The following is a 25,551-nucleotide window of genomic DNA, read 5'->3' as shown; positions in this document are numbered from 1 at the left end:
GAAAGAGGCAGGGGAATAAAAAAAATCTTTCTAAAGGAGCAATTAACTTGAGAAAAGCATAAAAAACTTGGCTTGGAAATGATGTGGTTAAGAGAGTACAGAAGAGGGGAATGACCACAGTCTGCAAATATCTGAAGGCTGTTTAAGTCACAGGAGTGAAAATATGTGGGATCATATATGAGGGATTAATTAGAAGTAATTGGAAGAACATAAAGGAAAACACATTGTCTGTGTCAAGAAAAACCTACTGATCATAGTTGATCCTAACATTTCTGCCAGTTTGCCAGGGTAACTACAAGCTGTTTTGACAATATTATCCCAGGAAATACTCTGGGAACTCAGGGTTAAAGGCTCCTTCAAGAATCTGAAGAGCAACCACTAAGTAAAAAATTACAAGTCTGTCTGGATATGAGATGGACACATTGTTCAGGTGTTTCACAAGGTAGACTGAAGCCTAAAGATCCTGGAGTAAAAAACATTAGGCAAGAGAGCAGGTTTATTCCATCTCACACCTCTGACTCCTGGCGCGATATATGCAGAGCTCTCAATTTCAAGAATCCTTGACATGTGTGGAAGTGACTGTCAAACCCCACAGGTTTATTATGCAGCATGCTTGAGGAAGGCAATAGCAACAATTACAGCTCTTAAGAGTATCCACCTGTACTATGCTTCTTTATTTTCCAATCCTTCTTCCTGTCCTACACCACTACCACGTCTCCTCTCCTCATCCCCAGTGGCACTTGCTTAGCAGGCTAGTGTAGTGGCAACCAGGCCCATGACAAATGAATCCAAAATCCACTGACATCTGTCAGCTACCTCATGAAAGGCTGACATATTTCTAGGGAGGGTGTTAATATATTTTATGTGTCCACCAGACCAAGATGTCTCATCACCTATACAACAGCTTCAAAGTTTGTTGAGGCAGCATGGAAACAAGTGCTCAGGGAATTTTGGGGAAGAAAATTTAAGCTGGTTGGGATTTTTAAGCCATTTCTTTTCTTCCAAAGAAGGGACAATGAATTGAGAAATCTAGTGGAAGAACAAAACAAGAAACAACAATAGAGACTTCTGTGGCAGACAGTTCTCTTTTTCCAGAAAGAGAATTTTGCATTTACAATACTCACTTTCTCCACATAGATACAAATGAGTGTACAGACACACATCCTGTCCTTTCTCCTCCTGATGCATTGAACATTGGTGCTTTCCAGTAGAGTGGGCAACCACACACCTGTAATGAAACACCAGGACAAAAAGGAACACAGAAGCAGTCACAAGAAGAGCCTCCTTGTTTACACACTGAATTCACCACCCAGACCTTTACATAAAGGAAATAAAGCAGTAATGGCACACAGCTTAGTTAGAAAGCTATTTACTGTGTGCCAAGGGTCAGAATCCATCAATAACTTTATTTTTGTTCTATGCTGAGAGTAACTGAGAAACATGTCCTGTCAGGCTACAAAAAGGATCAGACACTATCAAGCTCTTAAGCTCTGACTGAACTGCTCAGCAAGATGCCCTGCAAAGTGAAGTGGAGACAGGACCACCCCCCTTCCAGATGAGTACCCACCCTGATTTGGTCCTGGCTTGGACTTGATGATCTCCAGAGGTCCCTTCCAACCCCTGACATTCTGTGATTCTGTGACCAACCTTAGAAAAGGACAACCCATTGTCTAGATGGGCTGACTTCTCATTGACAGCAAGGGAATTCCAGTTCTAATTATACACAATTAATTATTAAATGCCTAAAGATGAAATAATTCCCACCCACATAATGCCCTCCACCCTCAGCAGCCCATTTTCCCAATGCTGCTAGATCTCAGCAGGGTAACAAAAACTTAAAAGCAGAAACAGGAAGAGGCCAATTCCAGCAAGAGGACTCTGAACACAACTGTTGATCTGCAGAGGCTGCTCGTTTTCCAAATGGTCACCAGTGAACACTCAAGCACTTCGTGCTCTCTAATGCCTCAGAAAAGCAGGCTTGAAAATGGCTTCAAGCATTCAGCTGCTGACACCTTCAAGAAACCTCCTCTTTGCAACAAAGATCTTTCGAGTCACCTTCATGACTCCAGACAAGGTATCAGCACATCTGCAAAACACAGGCCTTAGCAGGAGTGCAGGTGATTCAGGCCAGGCACAGGTGATATCTCATCAATGGGAAGGAGGAATATTTTAAAGAAGTAGTTGATGCATCATTTCTGCTTTCCCCACAAAGCCTCTTTCACTTCTTCTATCAAGCAAGACTACCCTGAAAGTCCATTCTCAACTTTTTCCCTGAGCTGCATGTTTCTTTGGGAACCCAAATCAGCATAAGAACTGTTTTTGGATTTAGTCATCCCTTGTCAAGTGACTGTACTTCAGGTGTTTAGCTGCTCTGAGGAAAGCATGACATTTACTTCCTGTGTGCAGCTGATTCTCCCATATTTATTTCAGAGCCCCAAGCCTGGTACCCTGGGAGAGAAGCAAGCCTTACAACAGCAAAATAGCATGGAACATATCTATATAGAGACAGATACAGAGACCAGAAAGAAAGACAAAGGTCTCTTCTACAGCATCCCCCTCCTTTATCCAGCTGGAACATGACAGGGCACACGCACTCATAAAATCCATATCAAACAATTTTTTGGACAAACAATGAAGTTTTTCTGTTTATGTTTTCAGAGACAGTTTACAAACATTGCCATTAGACTCTGCTAAAAACAAACAGAAAACCAACCTAGTCTCTCCTTTCAGAGCAATCTTCCTTCTTGGAAAACAAGTGCTGCTCTTGGACAGAACATCAGTGCTCAGTCTGCAGTGGCAGAGAGGCAGGCAGGACAAACCAAATGTAGGAGAGGCAGCTGACAACTGCTCCTCTTAGAGCAGCACCTCTAAAACCTCTGCTTGAAGGAGAGGAAAACAGAGCCACCCAACTGCACCACATTCCCACACAACTGCTGTGTGCTGCTCCCTGAAGCCAGAAACTCATCAGCAGACTGTAACAACTCCAAGTCTGCTGATGCCTGCACTATGGGTATTAATGTAAGCATCCCAGGGGTGGAGGTTGACTAAGCATTTCCCCCTTCTGTGTCCAAGGAGGCAAAGGCTGGGAACTGCTTTCTCAAGCAACAGTAGATGTGGATCATGTCCAGATTAGTGGGACAGATAACCACAAAGAAGGCAGCTGGCCCTACCTGAAGCCACAGAGGCAGACTAAGTCTCACAGAATCATGGGATGTCCCTGGCTGGAAGAGACCTCCAAGATCATTCAGTCCAGCCTTAGGACTAACACCACAAGCTCACCACTACACCCTGTCCCCAAGCACCAGGTCCACATGCTGTTTAAACGCCTCCAGAGATGGTAACTCCACCACTGCCCTGGGCAATCTACTGCAATGCCTGACAACCCTTTCAGTCTCTCCTATCTTCTGAGCATAACTGTGGGGGAACAGAAAAGCAAAACTGCAATCTGTACTTGGCAAGAAAGCTGAAAGAACCATTTCACAAATCAAAGAACTTCACATCAGATGTGACAAACAGCAAACTGAGCTCATCTTTGTTTACTGTTTTCTTAATATAATACAAACATTCAGAGCAAAAGGATATTGGGTCTTTTTCACTGAAAATTAGAATAGCTGTGAGATACTTTCTTAGCCTTGGTCTTTCTCTCAAAAAAATTAAAAACCCAGTGAATAGCTCTTACCTTTGCAATTTTCCCCATTTCATAGATGTTTGCTTTCTCTTCTTCAAACTCTGAAAAAGCTTCTTCAATCCTGGCAACGACCTCCTCATGATTAGCACAGACATTTGGAAGTCCTTTAGGGAAGTAGAAACGTGGAATGTTTATAGACAAAGGGGTACTGCTGGTGGCTTTATTCACAGGCAGAAGAGTGCAAGAACTGACTGCAGAGCTCAAAGGGACTGGGGGTGAACTTCCAGGTTTCTTCTCTTGTTTACTTTGAACCTGAAAATATAATGAATAACAAATAATTTTTAACAGCCTGGCATGCCCAAGAGGAGAAAGTAATTTGTGCTCCCAGTGATTTGGGAGAAATGTAAAAATACCAATAATTAAATTATAGCACATGGTAAAAATGCAATATTGGACAGTGCAAATTTAGTATAAGTCACTTCCTGCTTTTGTGTAGTTTCTGTGCATTTTATGTATGCAGCTGTGCATTATGATATACTATTGAATGGAGAACACACTGCAGTTCAGCAACACCACAGAACAAGGGCAATGCTATTTTTTCTCACGCTGGTCACTGTGTTGTCATTCTGCCCCATAAATAGCAAAGTATCAAAATCTAGTTGTTAGTATTTTCCCTTAGAACTAGAACACCCACCCACCCAAACATCTTGCCTCATGTATGAGCAGACTTATATTCCTAACATTTTGCAGTTCTTGGGAACACAATTAGTTTTCCCAAAGTATCACCACATAGAAAAATTTACCAAAGATTTGCAAGACTCTCCTCCTAAATTTCAGGGAAGCCTTTTATTCTATGCTCAACTCGAGCAGTCCAAGACCTGGTTTTGTTTGAGGTACTAAGTACTGGCTAAACCATTTTTACACCAGGAATGGGGAGCAGCCAGAACAGTCTGTCAGTGGGTCCCCACAGGACACAGGGTTAGTGCAACACACAAAGGGTCAGTTCACAACTCCAGGTGCAAGAGCCCCTTTGCAGTCAAAGCACCCAGAGGGCTTCACTGAGTCAGCACCTACATAATTTGTTGAAAAGTGAGGAGATACCTGCCAACTGAAACAAGGCCTTCTCCGTCCCATCTTGAATGGCTTTTCTCCCACACCCACCACCTCATTTTTCATCAGCTCTACCATCCCATCACCCCTCTCCTGTCTGCAATAAACATATGTCTGACATGGTGATCCCCACTAGATCACCCTTCTGATACAACTCTGTGATCTTCTACTTCTATATACGCACTGATACTTTGCAGAAAAGAATCCTAGAATTGTTACGGTTGGAAGGGACCTTAAAGATCATCCAGCTCCAACCCCCTGCATGGGCAGGGACACCTCCCACCAGACCAGGTTGCTCCAAGCCCCATCCAACCTGCCCTTCAACACTGCCAGGGATGGAGCTTCCACCACCTCTCTGAGCAACCTGTCCCAGTGTCTCACCACAAGTGAAGAACTTCTTCCTAACATCTAATCTGAATCTTCCCACCTCTAGTTTTGATCCATTCCCCTAGTCTTACCACTACCTGACATCCTAAAAAGTCCCTCACCAGCTTTCCTGTAGGCCCCCTTAAGATACTGGAAGGCCCCAATAAGGTGTCCTCAGAACCTCCTCTTCTCCAAAAATTTGTATTGAAGTACATAATGAGATCCTAAAAGAGGTAATTTTTCAGACATGGGAGGGAATATTTTTTTACTTTGGAAAGTAGTTACAGTATAAGCAGCAGAATTCAGATGCTGGAATGCTGAGGGATGACGAATTCCCTGCTCACCCATGAACACACAGTGTCTTGGGAAAAGGAGATAGGCTTGCCTGTTGCACAATGGTTTGAATTCAAGAGTTATTAATATAACAGCATATGTGATAAGAAGCTAATAAGGCAACAGTCAAGTAAATACAGCTGTAACTTTCAGTTTGTTTATTCTATTCCAAAACACAAGGAGTTCAGAATAACACAGCCAACTCTGAGCTCACTAAATACAGAAGAATGTGTATGTTGAACTGACTAAACTCTTTGCTTTATTATTTTACAGAAATACAAAGCTTTTTCCTTAACACACACTGAATGCCCCAGCTTGCTATGGGTTTGCTTTCAGGAAGCTTAAGATATGAGAACTGTAAAAGTTTCCTTAAGCCCTGTTTTTTCTGCAGTTTAGAATACTTTATAACCCACTCTTCAGAGACCTGTAAAAGGAAAGATGGATTTTCCTCCTCTTCACTCATCTGCTTTACTGTTCTTCTTTAAATGGGGAGGACCTCTTCCTTCTCCCAAATGCTGCCCCATTGCAGGGTCAGGAACACATGCCCTTGAACACACATGCCATCAGAAGAATACTTTGGTACTGTAAATGCTCTGCACAGAACACATTAACTGCAGCCTGGGTTTCTTTAAATCCTCCTCTCCTGCATCTTGCAACACAGGAAACACTGAAGATCTGGGATTTCTGTGTCTACCAATGCCAGTATTCAGGGTCTGTATGGTCCTTGAGATAGCTCTCCACAGTTGGAGAACAAGCCCGATCACTACCATCTGTTCTTCCTCAGCTTCTCCTACTCTCTCACACACTGCAGATCTTTGTGCCTGATCATGAGTGATGCTGGAGCTCAAAGTGGGCCAGCCCTGAGGCTCAACGTGCTACTGGGGCTGAAGAGTTCTGTAGGGCTGGGTAAGCATCAGCCCTGGTTACTCAGTCCCACAGTATGACAACGCATGTAGGGGACCTGAAATGGTGGCAGGGGTTAAGGTAGGGTGGTCACTCGTTTTGGGAGCAGTAGCTCACTAGGTTGATAGAAGACAACTGTCCTCCTGGCTTCCTTGTCCTTCACTCAGTAGGGCAACAAAAGCAAAACCCAGAAAGGCTGAATGTGTCTGGGAAGGGAATATGTGGCTCCAGAGCAGCCACTGCTACATGTTAGAGGTAGATGAAGATCCACCCCCCTCCCATGGCTGTCCACTTTGGCAAGGGAGGCTAAGCTAGAGGGGTGAAGAAAGCTTCCCAAGCCAGGCCTCCTCAAGAAGCTTCCATATAACTGGGAAGTAGTGGGTTAATGAATTGGACCTTGATGTGCAAGTAAAGATAGTGAACTGACCTACAGAACTCACACACCAGTTCTGCCTTCAGGACCCACCTCCCAGCCTGTCCAGGGGCTGCTCAGGCACCCCCCAGGGAGCCCTGCTCAGCAGTTTTCACTTTCTGGATTCCAGCACAGTGGAAATCCCTGCTGGTCTCTCACAGCACCATATTCATACAAACAATGTAAAGCTGGAACAGACAATGAGGTGCCAACTCCAGCCACTTGACTTCTAGAATAGGAGGACTTTACATCAGTTTGACTTGAAGACCCACTTCTCAGAAACAGGTTTATTGTTCATGAAGCTCCTCAATGCACAACATGCACTCCTACCTGCCAGGATTGTGAGGAACTACAAAAAAATTACCCAAGTTTAACAGAAAGGCCCACAAACCAAATGGAAGCAAACAAAAAACCTGTTCTCTCAGGAGGCAATGACTCTTCACTTTAACAATATATAAGGACCTATATTGTTACATTAGAACAACAAAATTGGATTGGTTTTTTTTCGTGGAAGGCAAACAGGCAGCCCCAAACACCACAGCACCATGCTGTTTTCCTCCTCTTCCACATACAATAGACATCCTGATATGGCACAAAACTCGAGCTGATCATCCACTTTGCTCTGACCTTCACCTTCTGAAAAGCAGAGCAACTCATCTTCCTCCAGGTAGCACCAAAGTCAGAAAGGCTTGGTACCAGCTCCCATAAGCCCCAAGTACCGACTGCAGAATCTAGATGAATTTCCTGATCCACAACACCAGCCAGAAGGTCAGACACCTACAGGACAAATACAGGGACTGCTGCTCATCTCCAAAGCAGGGAGGCAGTTCAGATGTAGGTTTACAGCTGACCTTCCCAGGAAGATTGAATCACTAACTCCTGCTCAGTCCAAGGCAGACAAGGTAGAAGCATTGCTCATGGATGCCTTCTCTTCAGAAGATTCTACTTCAGGAATAGATTTATTTTTTTTTTAAAACTTTGTTTTCTTCCTTCTCATGTAAGAAATGAGCTGCCTACAACAACACAAAGAGGAAACAACAAGCAGCAACTGGCTCTTAAGGACCCCGTTCCCTAGAACAATCCCCTAAGTCTGGGATGGGCATAACCAGATGTTAACCACTACGGAGGGAGTTAATTTTTTTCACAGTAGTTTTAATTACGTTATATGAGTGGAAATACTGCAGGAATTCCTTAGGAAAAAAACCAGTTTCTTATTGCAAAAAGTTAACCTTAAATGCTGTTTGCTTAGTGGAACACTTTTCTCCAACAGGGACATGCATTCTCAGAAAGGACAACTAAGGAAGGAAAACACCACAATAAATCTTTTAGCTTTGTTACCAATAGCTAATACTTATTTTTTTTTCCTAAAGAGGAAGGCAAGATTAAAGCCCATTTTTAAATGCTGCTCTCTAGCGCGGTGTAACATTAGCGTCTATCCACTGTATCACCTTTTGCCAGTTATACAATTTATTTATGGACAGACTGAAATGGTGACATCTGCATTATAAATAGACCAGACAGAACTACAGCCTCATTGTAGCTACACAAACAAAGCACAGAGACTAAACCTCTGCCATCCAGGCTGCTCTCTCAGGAACTTGCCAGTCCCAGCAGAAAACTCCATGGAAGGAAGCAGTATCACATCAACTGCTCAAATGCTTTCTAACTCCTTCCTCCTGGCCCCAACTTCCAACAGGGGCCTAGATAATAAATTTACCAGTTCCTTGTTTTTTTCCAAGTGGGATTCTGTAATCCTCTGTTCTAGGGTACAGTGACTCAGCCTGGGTTTCTCACAGTCCACAGTGCTGACTTAATGTCTCCTTCCATTTTTTACAGTTCCTGTCTTACTGAAGTCTAATGGTAACTGGACACAAGCCATCCTCAGTGATCATCAGTTCTCAGAGTTTCAGAGCAGATTTGTACCTTTTGCCCAAGACTTTCTCTTCCTTCCCTTCCTTGAAGCCCTTTCCCATCATCGTATCTTTCTACTGCCTCTTTTTTTTACCCATCTCAAAGGGGAGTAAGAACAGCAAAGGTTCATTTTCTGGAGAGAATCTTTTCTACTCTAATTCGTAAACTCACCAGCAGAAACAAAGTCCAACTGCAGCAACACACAAATGAAAACTACCCAAGCAACACAGAATCACAAAAGGATTCAGGTGGGAAAGGACTCAGGGCTAACTCTAAGGCTCGATCAAGTTCCTCACGGCCTTATCCAGCTGAGGTTTGAAAGCAGAGACCTCACATGCCTCCACTGCCAAGTGTGCTTACAGATCTTCCACATGCCCTTCCTGCCACTGATATACTTAAGCCCACACTCCAAAGGCCTCCCTGAAAACTCCATCGAGAAAACAACCAAAATTAATTCAGTCAGAAGGACAACAGTGGGCACAACTCCCCACTGCTCACAGAACCCCCACTACAGTTCTCATCTGTCCTGCTGTGCAGGTGACACTTACCTGGGGGAAGGCTGGCACAGCCAACAGCAGAGCCCAGGTGTGAGACACCTGGACAAACTGCTCAACTACTTCCATGAGAAAAGGTACCAAGTTCTCCACCTGTGCACAGCAAGCCCAAGCATGGGTGTGGGCTGAGAATCCACTGACTGAGCAACAGCCCTGCTGAATCCTCTGTTCTAGGGTACAGTGACTCAGCCTGGGTTTCTCACAGTCCACAGTGCTGACTTAATGTCTCCTTCCATTTTTTACAGTTCCTGTCTTACTGAAGTCTAATGGTAACTGGACACAAGCCATCCTCAGTGATCATCAGTTCTCAGAGTTTCAGAGCAGATTTGTACCTTTTGCCCAAGACTTTCTCTTCCTTCCCTTCCTTGAAGCCCTTTCCCATCATCGTATCTTTCTACTGCCTCTTTTTTTTACCCATCTCAAAGGGGAGTAAGAACAGCAAAGGTTCATTTTCTGGAGAGAATCTTTTCTACTCTAATTCGTAAACTCACCAGCAGAAACAAAGTCCAACTGCAGCAACACACAAATGAAAACTACCCAAGCAACACAGAATCACAAAAGGATTCAGGTGGGAAGGGACTCAGGGCTAACTCTAAGGCTCGATCAAGTTCCTCACGGCCTTATCCAGCTGAGGTTTGAAAGCAGAGACCTCACATGCCTCCACTGCCAAGTGTGCTTACAGATCTTCCACATGCCCTTCCTGCCACTGATATACTTAAGCCCACACTCCAAAGGCCTCCCTGAAAACTCCATCGAGAAAACAACCAAAATTAATTCAGTCAGAAGGACAACAGTGGGCACAACTCCCCACTGCTCACAGAACCCCCACTACAGTTCTCATCTGTCCTGCTGTGCAGGTGACACTTACCTGGGGGAAGGCTGGCACAGCCAACAGCAGAGCCCAGGTGTGAGACACCTGGACAAACTGCTCAACTACTTCCATGAGAAAAGGTACCAAGTTCTCCACCTGTGCACAGCAAGCCCAAGCATGGGTGTGGGCTGAGAATCCACTGACTGAGCAACAGCCCTGCTGAACATGAGGTGAGGGAGATGATGTGCGCGCCAGGCTCAGCAAGAGCCTGCAGCATTGGCTGATGACAAATGAGGGAAATTATTGAACAGACTGCACTGGCAGCAGGGCAAGTTATTGTCTCCCCTGCTTGATGCTAGTGAGGCTGCACCTGGATTACTGAGACCAGCTTTGGGCCTTCCCTTCAAAAGGGATGGGGAGCCAGAGGTGAGAGGTGCACAGAAGGCACAGCGAAGAGGTGAGAGTGGGAGCATGTGGTAGGGGATAGCAGGGCTGGGCTGTTCAGACAGGCAAAGGGAAGCTGAGAAGTGGGTCCCGCACAGCCTCCAGCAGCTGGAAGCACAGCTGCAGAGATGGTGGAACCAAACTCTGCAGTGGTACAGAGCTTTAAGGGGGCAACAGCCTCAAACCGCAGCTTAGGAGCATTAGGCTAGTCAGCAGGAGGATGAATTGAACTGAGGGTAGTATAGCCTGCAAAAGGTCACCAGAAGGACACGGGAGGAACTCTTCTCCTTGGGGAGTTTTCCAGACACAGAACAGCTCTGATGTGACCTACTGTTAGCAAGTCTTCCTACCAGTGAAATGTACCCTCCTTTCCTCCCACCCCTGCTATAGGAGGGCTAATGATCCTTCCCTAAAAAGTCCTGCTAAAGAAGAGCATGAGAACTAAAACTTACAGCTCTTAAAAGAGATATGGGTTTTACAAAAAACCTTCTCCTCCCTTGCCTTTCTGGCCAACATGTTCCACAAAGTATCTATCACTCATCTCTCTGCTCCCTCTCACTGCCTGGATATCCTTTCTCCTGCTAGCACTTTTTCCGTATTTAGCCCAATTAGCTCTGCTCTCAGGTCATCTCACACTAACACACCCAAGGCACAAGGCACAGGCCCACAAGGCACAAAATTTAACATCTTGCTGATGCCAAGCAAGAGAACTCCCATCTCTGTCCTCCACTCCCAAACAGAGTTTGTCACTGTGTACCCAGTGACAGCTCCAGAGCTTTCCAGCCCCCTCTGTGGACCAATTTAACCCACTTGGAAAGGCAGAAAACAGACTTAGCTTTTTTGCTGAATGATATTCTACCATGTTATGAGTTAAGCCAGCTCACAGAAAGGCTCGTGGGGCCACATATGGTGAGGAGGTAGCAAGAGGGAACAAGTACTGGAGGAAGGAGAAGAGGAAGTAAGACCACCTTTTTTGGTTCACTTGCCTTGGACCTGCAGCCCCAGAGCAGTTTTCTCAATGCATTTAGCAGAGAAGTTTGTTGTTCCTACTTCAGACCAGGCAGAGGGCTCACGTACCAAAGGCTCATCAGTTTTTCCAATTTATGTACTAGGACCTCTCCCTGCAAACTATACCCTGATTATGTCCTGAGGTGATCAGACTAACTGGGGATTTAACTGAGCTGTGCTGCATGGTTCTTGTTAGTCTCTCCTAAATTGCTCGTGGTCCCCACCCAAGCTATTACTAGACATCATTACTTCATGCAATTCTCCTCTAGGGAGTGAAAAAACATGTTCCACAGATTAACCTCATATATGTACTTTAACCTGTCACCAGAAACCATGAAAACAAAATGTGCTACAATATACTCTGGAGCAATTTTAATAGCTGTTTCTTAGGAAACAGCTGCACCACTCAATTTCAACTTTTTAACTTCCTTACTGAGTCACTGATTATTTAAATACAGATGCAGCTCAAGATGGGCCAATTTCAGCACATTGTGACCTCCTGTAAATCTACATGTCCATTTGCTTGTCTAGCATAAATTATTCCAGACTTTTGCAAGTTGTCCCAGAAAGGGAGTATGGATCCTGGGATTTGCCTAGGAATACAGCCACGGTACAATTTCCATTTCTTTGGAATCTTTCTCCATTATCTTAAGGATCTTTTCCAACCTCAATGATTCTAGGATTCTATTATCTCCTTCAGCCACACACCAGAGATGGAGGAAACAGCAAAGCACCACCTTGTGATGGTAAAATCACAAATGGCAAAGCCAGGTAGGTTGGTTTGTGCATTAATTTGTACAGCAGAGAGCAATGTTGTGGTTGTTTCACACGCAACAAGAAACATTCAGAGCAATCATCTTGCGAAACAGGTGTTTTCTTACAAAAAACAGAGGAAAGATTTAATAGTCTGACACTACCTCTCCCTATTAAAAATTACTGCCCTTGCTGTTAATGTTTTCCCCTTGTTTACAAAGGCTCTGCAATCTAAGCCTGGAAGGTTTATTTTTAAACCTGCTGGTATCTAGCTGCAAATAACTTTCTGCAAATCGACACGCCTAGAGGGGACACAGTTTGATTCTCTGATCCAATAAAAAAGTACAAAGCAACAGAAAAAGGACAAGAAACGCCAAGCATTCAAACCTGGGCCTGCTGGAATGACTTCAGCCTCCTCTTGAAGCGGGATGGAAGAACAAAATCACAGCCCTTCGCAAGGAAAGCTAGCTCCCCTCCCAGGTCTGGGTCCCTCCGCAGAGAACTCTCCTTGATCATCATCCTGGTCAGCTCCTAAGCAGGTACTGCCCTTTCCAGAAGGGACACAGGGACTCTCTGCAGGAGACCACGTCAGGACCAGAACGTTGCTCTCTTGGTTTTGGTTTTTACAGGAAAAAAATGGCAAATGGCTTCAACATAATGGGTCTTCTCTCTCTTCACAAGGAGAACATCTAGAGATTTTATCTTACTCCCGAAGCCAGAAATCCCTTTTTTAACTGATATTCAAAGTATCTTTCAGTACCACCAGTATCTTCTGCCTTCTTGTAATACTTTAATTGAGAAACATGATCTACAACAGAATCTATTTCCCTGCTGGCTACATGACAGACAATCTGTCCTTGGCTTGTAATAGGCCAGGGGTAATATGGGAAAGGAAGCACCCACCACCCAAGGGTGCTAAAATTAGCTGCACTGCAGAAGTGGCTAATTATACCATCTCCCCCAATAGTTCTTATTTTATGTGCTTCAGTACTGAAACCTGAGGTACAAACTTGTACCAGTCTGACCCAGCTAGAGTTAAACCACATGCTCTCAGCACATATGGTGCTAGTGGTTTAAAGTCCCTGCTTTTGAGGTGATGAAGCAGAAGATCAGCATTAGTTCCACTCTAAACCAAAGGCTGTAATTTTCAGAAAACATCAGTTTTTCCTTCTTGCTTGGCAAAAGCAAATAATTCAGTTCCTTTAACACCAAGCAAGCACATAAGAATGATCTTGGTTAATAAGCTCAGGCATTCTGAAGCAGTTCTTAAGAAAACTGTTTCATAAATACACCAAAATGCATCATTATTTTTATTCACTTTTCCCATCATTCTCCCAAGACAAAGCAATTCTCAGTGAACAATAGTCTCTCTCTGCACAGCCTTGTGCAAGTAGACTTCAAACTCCTGCTCAGACTTCATCTAGGGTTGTTAAAAGCGTGTCCTTGCCCTCCTATCCTGACAATGGTGCTGAACAAAGGCCTAAATCCAGCTCTTTCTCTACAAAATGAAGAACACCTAGACCCACAGTCTGCTTTCACTACTCAATTTTAAAAGTCCTAGATACTTTGACAGTTTACTTTCTAAGCTTAGTAATGCAGAACACCATCTGATTTCTAGCTAGTAGGGCTTGCTTTTATTGAGATACTGCATTTGAAATGAAAACATCTCACTGAGCCTCACCAACAAAAAGCTTTTAGTGGACTACTTGTGCCTCTGGTATCTTTCTCTTCCTGGTTTCTGGCAGAAGGGCCAAGGTTACTTCATATGCAGCATCACTTTATTTAACTGGATGACAGAAAGGCACTGCCTATGCAAAAGGATGCTCCTACCATCACAGATTTGCTCTTGTGTAGTTAAATAGGCTTCTCAATAAAGGAGAAGGATCTCCAGCTGACACTGAGAAAAGGAATTTTGTTAATGTCTTCATAAATGTATATCAAAACCTCCAAGATAATTTTCTTCCCAGTTGCTTCTCAACCATCAGGCCATGGTCCCACAACCTGGCCTGAGGAATCCAGCTCTTCATCAAAGATTTGAGCAAGAACAGCACACAGTTTTGGTTCCTTTAGGTCCCTGTAGCTACATCTGAACTGTGCAACCTGAGAGCTGAAAAAGCTCTGAAGTCCAGACTCACAGCTACAAGTCTGAAGCATCACAAGATTATGACAATGTCATCACTTTGCCCACTTTGCCCTGCAAGTGAATATGAAGCATAACAGAATGGTAGGATGAGGTTGGCAATGAGAAAGGGAGCTCCCTCCCCCCAGAGAAGGCAGGCAGGAAGGAATGTTTTAGCTGGAATTGCCACTAAGCAAAGGATACACAGATCCACATGCAACAGTTTTGGAATGAGTTTTGATTTTCTTACTCTGACAAGTTTTTCTAAACACTAAGGCAATTGCCTAAGGAGCCCACAAGGCTTCACTGTACTGGGAGTCCTGCATATCTCATACGGCAGCATGTCAGAAGGTGATTTATTTTAAATCATCTGTGGCAAGTGGAGTTACTTCATCTTCCCCTGCCCTCTCACTCTGCTCACAGACTGCAACCCCTTTACAGACTGTGGAAGAAACAAGAGTCCAAAGAACTCTCATACCTACAGCTGCATCCAGGCCTGCTACACTGGCCTTTAAAAGAGGTCTGCATGAAAGAGACACTCATCTAGCAATCATCAGCTACTTCTTAAAAAACCTACACATTTCTCATTCAAAATTAACAAGCCACAGAAGACGCCAGAAATTTGGGGCTTTTTGCACTGATAAACTGAAAAAATACAAGTAAACTGGAGACAAGGCTTGCTGTGTCTGACTTCCAATTATTTACAGTATAGCAAGTTCCCTGTATGATACTTCCTAGCCTCAAGAAACCAAGGTTGGGATAAACAAAAGCATAAATGCACATGCACTGGGAGAAACTGACAGGAAACAAATCAAAAGTTTCAGAGTCAACTGGACAAAATCCACAACAGAAAAATCTGGTATCAACTGAACAAACTGCAGTCAAAGCTAGAAATTCCTCTTCCTGTAAGTGATGAAGTTTAAAGCCTGAAGGTGAGAGATGTCCAAGCTCAAGAGGTGTCAGATTGCCTTTATTAGCCATTGGAATACAGAAAGAACCTCACCTGTGCCTAAAGCTGAAGGCTTAGTCCTAAAGGATTGGGATGATTCAATCATCACAGGACTTTTCTGTACCCCAAAACCTGGCTGTAACAATCCAAGGCACCCTGTAGAACTGAGAGGGGCAACAGCTTCAACCGTTTTCAAAACAGGCTGAACTTCTGCAGCAACAGCACCCCTTTTTCTTGGTTTTTAAGTAAACCAGACTGAGAAACTCACCATCTACAACTAGTCTTTGTTCCACCTACCTTCAGCTGTCTACTTCAAGATAAATCAACTTCACACAAGCAAAAACTGTCTCTGCATCAATTTAAAAAGGTGCATTTGTGCCATGAACATGTTCTTAGGTATTTGGTATTAGTCCTTTTAATTCTTTAATTTCATCTGATTTCTTTTTTTTTCCTTTGTCATACTTTTAAGTTTCACTCACTATTTTTATTTACTTCAATAACCCACCCTTTTTTACTAATTTGGCTTAGAAATAATGAATACTTTATGTTTGAAGAGACTGCAGATTGTGTGTCTAGCTTAACTGACAGATATTACCAATATCTGATCAAAACAACTTCTAAAATATGTAGATGAAACCTGATTTTCCAGAAAGAGTTTTTCCATTATGTTTTGGATGCATTTTGAGAAAAATGTCAGTGATTATTTCATGACAAAGTTAAACTCACTATATTATAGAAGACACTTTTTACAGTTAATCACCCCACCCAACATCCTTCAGAAACATAATTACATGTGCAACACTTAGAAGTAGACAGAACTATGAAACAGCATTTTGATGGGGCAGAATTACAAAGTTGCCAGGTCAAACTTAATTTTACTTGATTATGAAACGTTATGAATTCCAATGAAAGCCACCTTCAGGCCATCTGTTTAAGCAGGCAACATAGATGTTCTTGTTGTACAGAAGCAGGGTGTGTAGCCTCAGGACAATGTTTTACAACACAGAGAGCTGGGAACACTTCTGAGGGTCCCAGCAGTAGCCATCCCATCAGTCATTCAGGAGAGGCAGGACTAGATAGGTACCTCCCAGAGCCAGCCCAGAGGGAAGATGTGACAGTAGGGAACAGCCTCTGGGTACTTCACTCAAGGCTCCACCAGCTGAGATGTAACATGGCTAGACAAGGTGGTCTGAAACTGTTCCTCAACTCTGCAAACTGTAAACCCTGCTCCCAGATCCCCAGTCCCTGGCCAGAAATGGTTGTACACCACTTATTTGACCTCACTGTGAGCAATTCCACCAACCAATCTGGCAGAAAACAGACTTAACCAAAATGTGTATGTTGTATACAAGCATCATAGTATAAAGAAAAATTCAGAGCCATGCAACAGCAAATGGAGGCACAAGGGAGAGAGAGATAAGGAAGTAGGACTGATTTTTCTGGCTCACAACACTGTCAGTAATCTTTTTGAGAAGAGATCCCCAACAGAGGAAGTACTCTGGTCCTAGTCTCTGCTCCCAATATTACTTCCAAACTTTCTCCAATGGCTCTTCAAATAAAACACATAAGCAGGACTTGCACAACTCAAACTTGATTCTGAAACTGGAATTAGCAAGCTTCTTACAGCCTTTTCTGGTGTGCTTTCATTAGAGTACCAAGTGTTCTGCAAGTGTCAACTGAATGTAATAACCTTGTCACATCAGCCATCCTGTACAGGTGACAGACCAAGGGCACAGAGCAGACGAGGTCAAAAACATGTGCCATTGACTTTCCAAGGACTTGAATAAGACAACAATTTACTCAAAAGGTAGCACCCTTTACCTTCCAGAAAACCCCTGACACTCAGCACTTCCATAGATCAGGTCAGACAGCCCCAACAGCCCCATCTCCACCTTGTGCATTGCTCACTGGTTCCAGTTTCCCCCATTTCCCTCACACCTGCCAGTACACCCAGGCTGCACTCTTTGTTAGCTTCCTACCTAAAGACAAAAATACAGTATGGGTTTTTGCTAGTCTCTAGCAGACAGCTGAACTGTTTCCACTAAACTATTTATTTCAAAGACTACCTATTAAAATCAGCTTAAGAGAGGCACACAGAACAGGAAGTTTTAAAACAAATAGTTGGAGGTTTAGAGATAAGAAATGGAAAACTGGATCTCAAAATGGGAAATGTTGGACAACCTAAAAGTATGCAATGCTTCCTGGCCTGCCTGAAAGCAGCAAGATTTGCTCATTATGTGTGCTGTAAAATTGATGGGCTTCTTGAGTATTCATTTCCTAGTTTCTAAACATTTTGGTTTTGAAAATGAAGAGACAAGTAATTCTATTGTTCTCTGTGGAGAATCATAATTAGTTTTATGATAAAGTCTGCTGCCAATATAAGTCAGCACAGATTTCACCACAGATAGGCCAACTGAGCCAGCAAACAGTCTGGCCTGAAGTGGCTCTCCCTTTCCTTTTTCATTGCTTAGGATTTGATGGATATTCAAAGTGTCACAGCCTTTTTAAGTGAAAGCTGCACTGTGTTTCCCTTGGTGACAGATCTCTGGGGGCTGTGTGTGTGCACACAACTATCTGTCCTGGTTTGAGCCAGGATGAAGCCAATTTTCTTTTTACTGATTTTTTTTTCCTTCAGTAAGCTTTCTTTTAACTAGCAACAGTGTGTTCTGCTAGGTTGATAAGACACTGGAATGTTTTTCTACCTACTGAGGCTCCAAGGTCGCACCTTCACTCTACCAGCTCAGACACTATGGGGAGATCTGTGACCCCCTCGTAGGAGGCTGAGTTAGACAGACAGCAATATTGGCCAGAGATATTCCATTCCATATCTACGTAAGCTGAGAGGAAGGTCAGAGATCACAGAAGACAACTTCCTTCCTTCTTCTTCCCTTCTCTTCCATCCATGGTTGGCGTCCAGTAGATTCATTGCAGTCTGTTCAGTTTTCAATCCGTCAGGAAATTCAGCAGAATTGCTTACCATTGCTATCTGAGGGATTCCTCCCATCAGAGATAGAATTTTGAACACTCCCAATTGACGAAAATGTGTAATCTGGGCTTAAAATCAAGCCCCACGTTTGGCACCAATAAATTGTTGTCACCATTTGACTCAGGTCCGACAACAATGCTCTCGATCCCCTCCCCCTCCCACCCAGGCAAGGAAGGAGAGAAAAAGAGAGAGACTTGGCCGGATTGAAAACTAAACTACACAGCTTTAATTAAAACACTAATGAATGATATAAGAGAATATATGTACAATTATATACAGATATATTCAGGTATGGGCAAAAGCCTCTTGCCTCCCCCCACCCCCAGCAACTCCTCCAGCACTTCCCTGAACTGGGAAGAGTCCCGAGGAATCCCGGAGCTGCTGCTGGAGAAAGCACAGAGTGATGAGGGTCACAAGAGCCTAAGGGTCGATGGTGATGGATGAACAGAGTCCTCCCCGGACACTGGCCATGGACGGAAGAGAATGGAAGAAGAAGAAGGAAGGAAGTTGTCTTCTGTGATCTCTGACCTTCCTCTCAGCTTACGTAGCTATATAATATGGAATATCTCTGGCCAATATTGCTGTCTGTCTAACTCAGCCTCCTACGAGGGGGTCACAGATCTCCCCATAGTGTCTGAGCTGGCAGAGTGAAGGTGCGACCTTGGAGCCTCAGTAGGTAGTAAAACATTCCAGTGTTTTATCAACCTAGCAGAACATACTGTTGCTAGTTAAAAGAAAGCTTACTGAAGGAAAAAAATCAGTAAAAGGAAAATTGGCTTCATCCTGGCTCAAACCAGGACACTATCTGATAACAGTTTCATGAGCCCTAAGAAAATACAACAAATACTTTACAAATTACTCACTGAGGCGCACGTGTGATACTGAATCAGAATCCACATGGAGCTCCAGCCAGATCCAGAGTTACCCAGCAACAAGGATGTATTCCCTTGATGCTACACCTAGAAAGGGCCTTGAGTTCACAGCCAAGTCTGTGGCCACATGAATACTATAAATGACAGCAAACCTCAGAGTAAGTGGAGAGCCAGTAACTCAGATGACTTTTGCCCACTCTGCTACAGGCTGACTCAGGAGGGCACAGCTGCCCCTGCCCGCCCAGTGCTCAGCCCGGCGCCCTCCAGCTCCTCTGCAGCCTCAAGACAGTTACTCTCATCACCTTTGGTTCTAGACAGAGCAAGGGCTGTGCTGCTGCACCAAAGAGAAGAGCTCTTGTAGTATGGGTGTGTGTTACAGGACCACAGAAGGCAGGTAGGAGCAAGCCAACAGCCAGGCTGGGTGGGTGATTAAGGACACAGAGCTGGTGAGGGACCAGACTGGTATTTGATTTGGCAGGGTAAACGCATCCAATTTCCAAGTATTATAGAAAAACTGCCACAAATATAAATGTCATGGTTTATCAAACACACTTTTTTTTGAAGTTCACAAGTTAGAAAATTTTGTAAATTAAGACACCAGGCAAGAACAGGTATTTTAAGAGATTACTTTAGAGCTTTCAGAGCTACTTAATTCTAAACTCCTTGAGGAAAAAATGAACTCTCCCTTGCTGGAGATACCACACAAGGTATTCTTACCATTTTCCATAAGCAAAGTTACCCAGGGAAACACCAGAAACTTGGAGAGCCCAGTCTAAAAAGATTTCAGCACTGCCATTTAGGGTCAGACACACCCCACCCATATCCTGCCAGAACTACACCAAATACCTGTATTTTCAGGAAAGTGGACAGTTTTAGAGACATGCACATCATGCTCCAACTGGAAAGAGCTGTCAAAGTCCACTGGTCAATGCCTACATAGAAGGTGGATTTTGCAAAGTGTAGCCCTCTCTATACTTTCTGTGCACTTGGAAGTTTAGCAGCAAGTTGTCTTGGAAAGTTGGCACGTTAGCAAATGAAAAGCACTGAGGACTGGACAGAGAGCCCTGGCTCCCCTCTAAAGCAGGCTCTCATCAAGACTCCTTTTCCTGGGAAAACCCACTCCTCATTTGAGAGAGATAAGCAGTACAGACTCCACAATGACTTTATGCACTGGGGACTGGGAAAAGAAAACTACATCTTCCTAGGTTCTGACATCTGTGCCATGGAGGCTCTCTCTGTAGGAACTAGTGATGAGGAGGACAACAAAGGCTGTTGGAGTCTACTCAGAGATGAGAAAGGGAGAGGTGGCACACTGAGTTCTCATTGAACCAGTGAGAGGAAGTCCCATACCCACTCCCAGGAATAAAGCAGTTCACTGAAAAACTGTTTCTACCCTCCATTATATAGGGCCCATCTACACCACAAATAAAAAGCCTACAGGAGCACCAGCAGGAGAGGAACAAGCTCAAAGGTGAAACCGCATGTCAGGGCATATTTTGTTTGCTTAGAGGTTTTAGTTTCCTTCTTTTTGTTTGTATTTAAATGCTACACTTCTGCCAGGTTGAACATGTTCCACACTGCAGCACAATGAATCACTTAGCAGATATAATTACCCTTTTCCCACATTTTCCCATATTTGTTTCACTCCCTATCCCATCAAAGCTTTGGTTCTCTTACCTTAATCACCTCTGGGGCCTGCTGAATTGAAGCTGGAACAGAGTCTCTGGAGGCAGCCCCAGCATAGCGTTTTTGCCCTGCAATGAGGGACTGTGAAGGAGTTGTTAACGTTTCCTGAAGAATCTGCATCACTTCCTTCTCCTTGGACAAGCTTCCCTTGCCTGTCTGGAATTCCACCAGTTCCTGGGCAAAGTCCTCAATGCTTCCCAGGATACGCAATAAAAGGGCTTTGTCATCCTCTTCCATTTTATGACCATTCATGTCCATGATTTTTGACAAAGGGGAAGTGGGATCAACAGGTTTGCTTTTGGGTTCAACAGCCAGAGGTAGTACCTGCCTACCCTGCCAGCCAAACACCTGCAGACGGGCAGGTTCACTCTCCTTCAGCGAGGGTTCCCTTAAGGTGCTCTCCATTTTCTGTGAGAAGCACTCCAAGTCCAGCAGCAGTTTGTCTATCTCCTCCTTGTCTGCCTTCCTGCACAGCTGTTCTCCTTTGGAGACATCAGCTCGGGAACCACACAATGCAGCATCTGAGACTGGTTTTAAAGGAGTAACTTTCTGGGCAGCATGGGAGAGCTCAGTGTCTCCCACCCTGGCACATTCTGCTTTAGCACTGGCAGTCAGATCTGAAGAACCAACCAGCTGGTAGCTGCGCTCTGAGCTCTCCCAGCCCCCTTTCTGCTCTGCCACCTTTATTTTGCCCAGTGTCCTTTCCCCATCAGACTCCTCCACAATGTACAGAGCCTCGCTGGAAGACGTGCAGTCAGAAGGGCTTGTGGCTGGGAACTGAGGTAGGATACAAGCACCTTTCACAGCTCTCACGCTCTTCTCCAGTGGGTTGGTGGGAAGGGAGTTTGAGGTAAAGCTCACAGTGCTTGTTTGGATGGACTGAGAGGGGCTTGTCACCTCACACTGATCACCTGGTAGGCCCAGAGGAACTGCATTTGAGGATGGCAGCTGAATGATATCTTCATACCTAGGTGGCTGCTCATCTCCAAATGCTGGGGGAAAGGGAGTTTGCTGCAAGCCATGAAAACAGTTCACTAGCTCTGCCAAGTCACTAGCTTCCTTGTGTCCTGGTGGCTTGAGCTCAAAGGGTAGCTTCTTCAGGTATGAAGAAAATCTTGTCATCAGATTCATATATATCATTTCTGAGTTAGTCAGGGAATCACTGCTGTTCCCTCCACTGTCTGCAGACTTCTTTTTGATGCAATGCTTTATTATATCTGTGCACTTTTTCAGATCCTCTGAGCACTTGAGCAAGATGTCTAAGCACACCTTAATATCTCCACCAGAAGAACCATCTAGCTTGTGTTTTTCCAAAATCTGGGTTATGAAGTTTTCTTCAGAGAAGGAATGAGGGGAGAAGGGAACCATGGGGTCCACTGAGACTTCTGGAGCATCATTGCTCTCCTGCCATTTATCCGCAGGTGAGGGACTCTGCAAAAAGCCACACGGAGGGCAGTTCTCATCATTGTTGAAGTGCCCATAAATCAAGTCAAAATCAAATGATCGTCTGATGAACGACTCTGACCGAACTTTCCTTCCCTTTCTGTAGGCCACATGACTGGAAGAGTTTTTGAGCTTTTCAAAGGAGAATTCCTTTATTTTACCACTGGCAAGGTTTATGGCCTCACCAGTAATGTCTTTTAAGCTGTTGCAGGCTTGCACTGAAGAGCCCTTTTTGATTCTGGGATTATTTGGGAGGATTTGATGATAGTCTTCATTTCCAGGCAAGGCAAGTCCATTTTCAGGAACAGGAATTTTCTGGTCTGGGTTGGCATCTTGGACACTGAGCTCTGCACAGACACTGTGGTGGGCAACTATGCATGTAACTCCTTGCTTAAAGACTTGGCAAGTCCCTGTGCAGTAATGCACGGTACGCTGGAAGTGCTGGTCTATCACCACACTGCTGTAGCAGTTCACAGAAGTGACCATAAGCCTGTAGGTTGCTGCCATAGCACAGATCACACTTGGAAGTGAGGCTTCAAAACTGACCATGAACTTTACAGGAAAATCTCACACCCCCCCCCTCCACTTTTCACAGCCACACCAGATTTAATGAAAAAATTCCAGTATCAGTCAAAAACGTTCAAACTGCTTGAGAAGCTACTGCCTTGGGAAGCCCTAGTGAAGTCTGGAGTGACATCAGCAGTACAGTTACAACAATCAGTGCAACGTGCATATGGTGTAACTTAAAGCAACTTGCTTCTTGTATGCCATGCAGAGAGCTTTGCAGATCAGAGATGCATGACGAGTGGCTCCATTTCCAATGGTCCAGGAAGCTTCTCCACCAGGTGTCATAAAATTCAGCCAGTCCTCAGGCAGAAGTGACAAGACAATGATCTTTGTTTGACTGTTCTCTCTTTCTGGGCAGGTCAAAGACAGATAATCAAATAGCACGTATGCACAAAAACTCCACAGTATGCCTGCGAGGTTCCCCTCTCACACTGGTAAAATAGGTCCCTGCAACAGAAAAAAAAGGCAAGAGTCAATATAACAATTTACATGTACTGAGCAGCCTTGCCTGCTACCAAACATATGGCACCAGACTGTAACCATCAACATGCAGGCTGGTGCAGAAGAAGAGTAGGCTGATATTTTTCCTTCACTCAGATCTACCATATAAGAGCACTGCTGAGGAGCCAGCCTATATTTATACACAGGCTGGCTGTGTGTTGCCATTTTAACTGCTCTATTTTAACCACTCATTAATTTTTTTTTCATGCTTGCTTTTTCTCATCCCCAGGCTGAACAAAACATTACCTTCAATTCTAATGGAGCAAAGCATTTTTATCGCGTTGTGAATTTCTGACTTTCATTTTCCAAGACACTAAAGATAAGACAAAGAGCAGCAGAGAAAAGGACTTCCAAGATTTCTGAGCTCTCTGGATTCTAAAAAGTTGCAAACAGCCTGGAGCAAAGCAGATGAATGCCTCTAAGAATGCATGGCCTTTAGTAAAGGCCACATTGGCTCCCATTAGCCTTTCACCAAGGTCTCTGGGACCATGGCAAAACATTTTAAAGGAGGAATAACTGTTTTTCATTCTCTTACTACCTATAAATAGAAGTGTAGACATCAAGAGCAGAAAGTAGCATTTGTACAAAGATTACGCCTGTGAAAACCAGGAATTGAGTGTTTAAGACTTGGCAAAGCCATTTCCAGCTGCATTTGCTATCATCATGGTCAGAACTGCACCAGTAAAAAACAAACGCTGCTTAACTTTGTCATGAAAATACAGGAATCTCAGATTTAAGGGTCTTCCATTTTAGATACTGCTTCACCTTTCTTGAATACTTCAACAATCAAAATAAAACGCTGCAATTAAATTCTGAGCACCCTCTATTCCTGTATCCGGTTCATAAAAGATGATTAAATCACATCCAGGCCAAACTGCTGCATGGGCTTATTTTGTTTCCAAAGGTAAAAACCTAGCACTGTGCAGAAGTGCATCTGATGTGAGCTCTGCCCTCCATGTGTGTCACATCTCACCTACCTTAGCCCATACAAATACCACATAGAAGGGAAGTACCTTGGCGTTTGGTGCTGTTGTAATTAAGGACTCTGGATAGCACAAAGACTACTGGGCATTGACATGGTATTTATTTTAAAGCCTTATTTTGAAAGGGAGAAGTACTGATTTCAGAGTATTCAATGGAATTTGTAATGTGCCATGCCTGCTCATTGTACTTGGGTAGAATTGCAGGCTGTAAAGAAGCCTTCCTGCTTTGCTCTCTGGAGTATCTCAAGTATTGAAATGATTGGATTCAAGATGAAGAAGCAACTGCTCCAGCTGCCATGCTGGTATCTGGAACAGGCTGCCACCTGCCTATCACTCACCGAAGTCCAAGTTGCATGCTGTTCCAGGGCCAGTTTCACAGCACTTCTGTGCCTGCCCTGCTCCCCTCTACACCCACTGGCATTGCCCCAAAGCCCCCCAGGCACGGGAGGGCCTTCCAGAGGGATGAGCAGAGCTATGAGGAGTGTCCCAGCCACAGCAGTGAGTCAGGGTGTAAACAGAACCGTTTTTAAACCCCGGGGTGCTTAAACCATCAGGTATAAACCTGGGTAATAAGACTCCACACCCTCCAGTCACTGACTCTCAAGCTTCACTATCAGGTGTGCTAAATGCTCTGCTGAATCAGAGCCACAGTTTTTTAAAAACTGGCTTCCCAGTGTCTTCATCATGTAGGATTTAATGGGCTTTGTTCAGACAGGAAAACTCATGCTGCTGTGCCTCCAAAAAGCCTAATCCACAGACCCACTGAGAGTGCCTTGTGTTTAACACATCCAGGGTAGGACGACTGCTGCTTTACCTTTGCTGAGCTTCCATCAACTACAAACAAGCTCTCTGGCATTTCCTAAAATAAAAGTTAGGTAACATTTAGAGAAAGTACAGGTCTTCAGGGCAGGAGATTTGATGAAGAAGTAATACTGCTCCTGAAAAAGCATGGCACTCTCTCAGAGCTCCTTCCTCCTGCTGCATCATACGCAGCAAAGAGAGACTGGTCTTTTTACCAGCAAACAATAGACTGGGTTTATACCTAATTTGGGAAATAATTATATCTTGATTAAGTGATTTCTTAATTAGAAAAATAATATATTAGACTCACTGTCTCCTCCTCCTACATGACTCCAAGGGTAATTGCCTCCCTACATGTGAACCCCTTCCATTGGACTAAGTGAGATCCTCCAATCCTTTAAACCACCTTGA

The 25,551-nt window shown here is 44.1% G+C and overlaps 1 protein-coding gene across 2 annotated transcripts in view; it reads right to left on the bottom strand.

Moving 5' to 3' along the window:
* Positions 1-22,837, bottom strand: part of PPP2R3A (protein phosphatase 2, regulatory subunit B'', alpha) — a 45,328-nt gene extending 22,491 nt beyond the window's left edge. The window contains exons 1-3 of one of the 2 annotated variants that reach the window (XM_009993497.1): positions 20,837-22,837; positions 3,680-3,940; positions 1,125-1,228 (exon numbers count right to left, since the gene is read on the bottom strand). In XM_009993497.1, coding sequence (XP_009991799.1) covers positions 1,125-1,228; positions 3,680-3,940; positions 20,837-22,837 — 2,366 coding nt within the window. Of the gene's footprint in view, positions 1-1,124; positions 1,229-3,679; positions 3,941-12,620; positions 12,753-20,836 lie in introns of those variants that run through there. The other variant, XM_009993498.1, reaches the window with a different exon arrangement.
* Between the last annotated feature and the right edge of the window lie 2,714 nt (positions 22,838-25,551).

Source organism: Chaetura pelagica, unplaced genomic scaffold (assembly GCF_000747805.2).
Source record: "Chaetura pelagica isolate M959 unplaced genomic scaffold, ChaPel_1.0 scaffold192, whole genome shotgun sequence".
In the NCBI taxonomy this organism is placed as follows: Eukaryota; Metazoa; Chordata; class Aves; order Apodiformes; family Apodidae; genus Chaetura; species Chaetura pelagica.
This window is presented reverse-complemented; position numbering and strand designations above follow the sequence as displayed.